The sequence below is a fragment of the Pygoscelis adeliae genome, unplaced genomic scaffold, assembly GCF_000699105.1.
Source record: "Pygoscelis adeliae isolate BGI_AS28 unplaced genomic scaffold, ASM69910v1 Scaffold160, whole genome shotgun sequence".
Classification (NCBI taxonomy): Eukaryota; Metazoa; Chordata; class Aves; order Sphenisciformes; family Spheniscidae; genus Pygoscelis; species Pygoscelis adeliae.
This window is the reverse complement of record NW_008824035.1, coordinates 8,672,836-8,674,766: the sequence shown is the minus strand read 5'-3', so window position 1 is coordinate 8,674,766 and position 1,931 is coordinate 8,672,836. Positions and strand designations below refer to the sequence as shown.

The 1,931-nt window shown below is 48.2% G+C and overlaps 1 protein-coding gene across 1 annotated transcript; it reads left to right on the top strand.

The window, feature by feature from the left end:
- The first annotated feature begins 269 nt into the window (after positions 1 to 269).
- HOXD12 (homeobox D12) lies at positions 270 to 1,910 on the top strand. The gene is made up of 2 exons (XM_009332549.1): positions 270 to 906; positions 1,163 to 1,910. Exons 1-2 carry the CDS (start codon positions 345 to 347, stop codon positions 1,399 to 1,401), a joined length of 801 nt encoding a protein of 266 aa, XP_009330824.1. The 5' UTR covers positions 270 to 344; the 3' UTR covers positions 1,402 to 1,910.
- The last annotated feature ends 21 nt before the right edge of the window (positions 1,911 to 1,931 follow it).

Genomic DNA, 1,931 nt, shown 5'->3' with positions numbered 1-1,931 from the left:
AACTCTGCGAATGTTTGTTTTCCCCTCATCTTTCCGCTAGCGCCGCAGCTTTGCCAGCCAGCCCCGGCCACTTTTATAGAAGCGGAGACCATGTTTTCCCCTCCCCCTTGCGAGCTCGGTATTTTCATATTTCAAGTGTTATCATAAGACTTTTTAAAAGGGGGGGGGGGAGAGAAGAAAAAAAAAAGGGGGGGACTCTGTGGCTCGGTGGCTGGAGGCGGTGCTGAAATTACCGGCTTTGAAGAACCTGTCTGCAAAGTTTCGTCCAATCGTTTCAGGCTTTCCGCTTATTCCCTGTTGTAACTAAATACTGCTGTAAGAACAGCTGAAGTCCTTTGTTGGAAATGTGTGATCGCAGTCTCTACAGATCTGGCTACGTTGGTTCGCTCTTGAATTTGCAATCTCCAGATTCCTTTTATTTTCCTAATTTGCGGGCTAATGGCAGTCAATTGGCGGCTCTGCCCACCATTTCCTACCCCCGGAGCTCGATCCCCTGGACTTGCTCAAGTTCGTGCGCAGCCCAGCCGCAGAGCCACGCGTTCAGCGGCGCGGCGCAGCCTTACCTCCCCGGCTCCGTTCCAATCAACATCAGCTCCAACGGCAACAAAGAGTGCCTGGAAGACAACAATAAATATTACGCCCACGATGCGAGCTCCAAACAAGAGGAGAGATGCAGGCAGAGGCAATCTTTTGCAAATGACCCAACTGTTACTCACGCAGCCAACTTAAAGCCCGTAAAGTATGACCACTCGAGCCTGCAGAGAAGTTTGCACGGCTCGGCTGCTCTTTTTGAAGTGAATTCCTGCACTTCCAGCTTAAAGGAGGACATCAAGAATTCCGTCAACTTGAACCTGACAGTTCAGCCCGCAGCAGTCCAGTCATGCCTCAGACCTTCAGTGCAGGATGGTATGCCTTAAATATCTCGCTTTAGTTAGAGGCGACCTAGCGATACTTGCTTTCTAAGAGATGCCTGTAATTGCTTTGTAACCCTCCTGTAGCCCATAATCGCTTAATCCGACTCGGAGGTAGATAGAAATTGTGCTGTCAGCTGTGCTTTGCCAGGTTTGCCGACCTAGTATAGCCCTGTTGTCTTGCGGGTTTCTTGCGTATTCTCTTTAATATCCAGACCTGATCCACTAAATTATCGACGTGTTTGTTGTAGGTTTGCCTTGGTGCCCCACCCAGGGGAGATCGAGAAAGAAACGGAAACCTTACACAAAACAACAAATTGCTGAATTGGAAAACGAGTTTCTCCTCAATGAGTTTATTAACCGACAGAAGAGGAAAGAACTATCAAACAGACTGAATTTAAGCGATCAGCAAGTTAAAATTTGGTTTCAGAACCGGCGGATGAAAAAGAAAAGAGTAGTAATGCGTGAGCAGGCGCTTTCCATGTACTAGAGCAGAGTCCGCCCGTTCCTGCATGAACTCGTGCCCGGAGTGTTCACCCCTAGAGTAGAGCGTATTTGCGAGTGAAACGCGGGAGTGTGTTTTTTTACCATTTAAACCAAGTTCTCGAAACGCGTAGGATCCCTGCGTGAATTGGCAAACGCTGAGTTCTTAGCCAAAATGAAGAAGACAAGCCAGACCAGCACGGAAACCTGTATTATCAGCTTTTTATCTTTCTTCCTCCTTTTATATAGATCTTCTCCTGCTTCTTACCCTCTCTTTCCCCGGAGAACGAGCGGTGCTAAACTAAAATCGATTTCTTTTACCTGTATGTAAACACCATTTTGCAGCAAAATAAAGGAATAACGCCTAGTAAAGACCTCAGCTCTGTGAGTCCCGGCTGCTCCCTTCACCTCCTCCCCTGCACGCCAGGGCGAGCCTGCGGCGCCGGCTTGTTTTGCGGTTTGGAGTAACCTGCTCGAGCAGCGGTGGGGGAAAGCGGTTAACAAATAAACCCTTTTCTTGCTGCTTTTTTTTTTTTT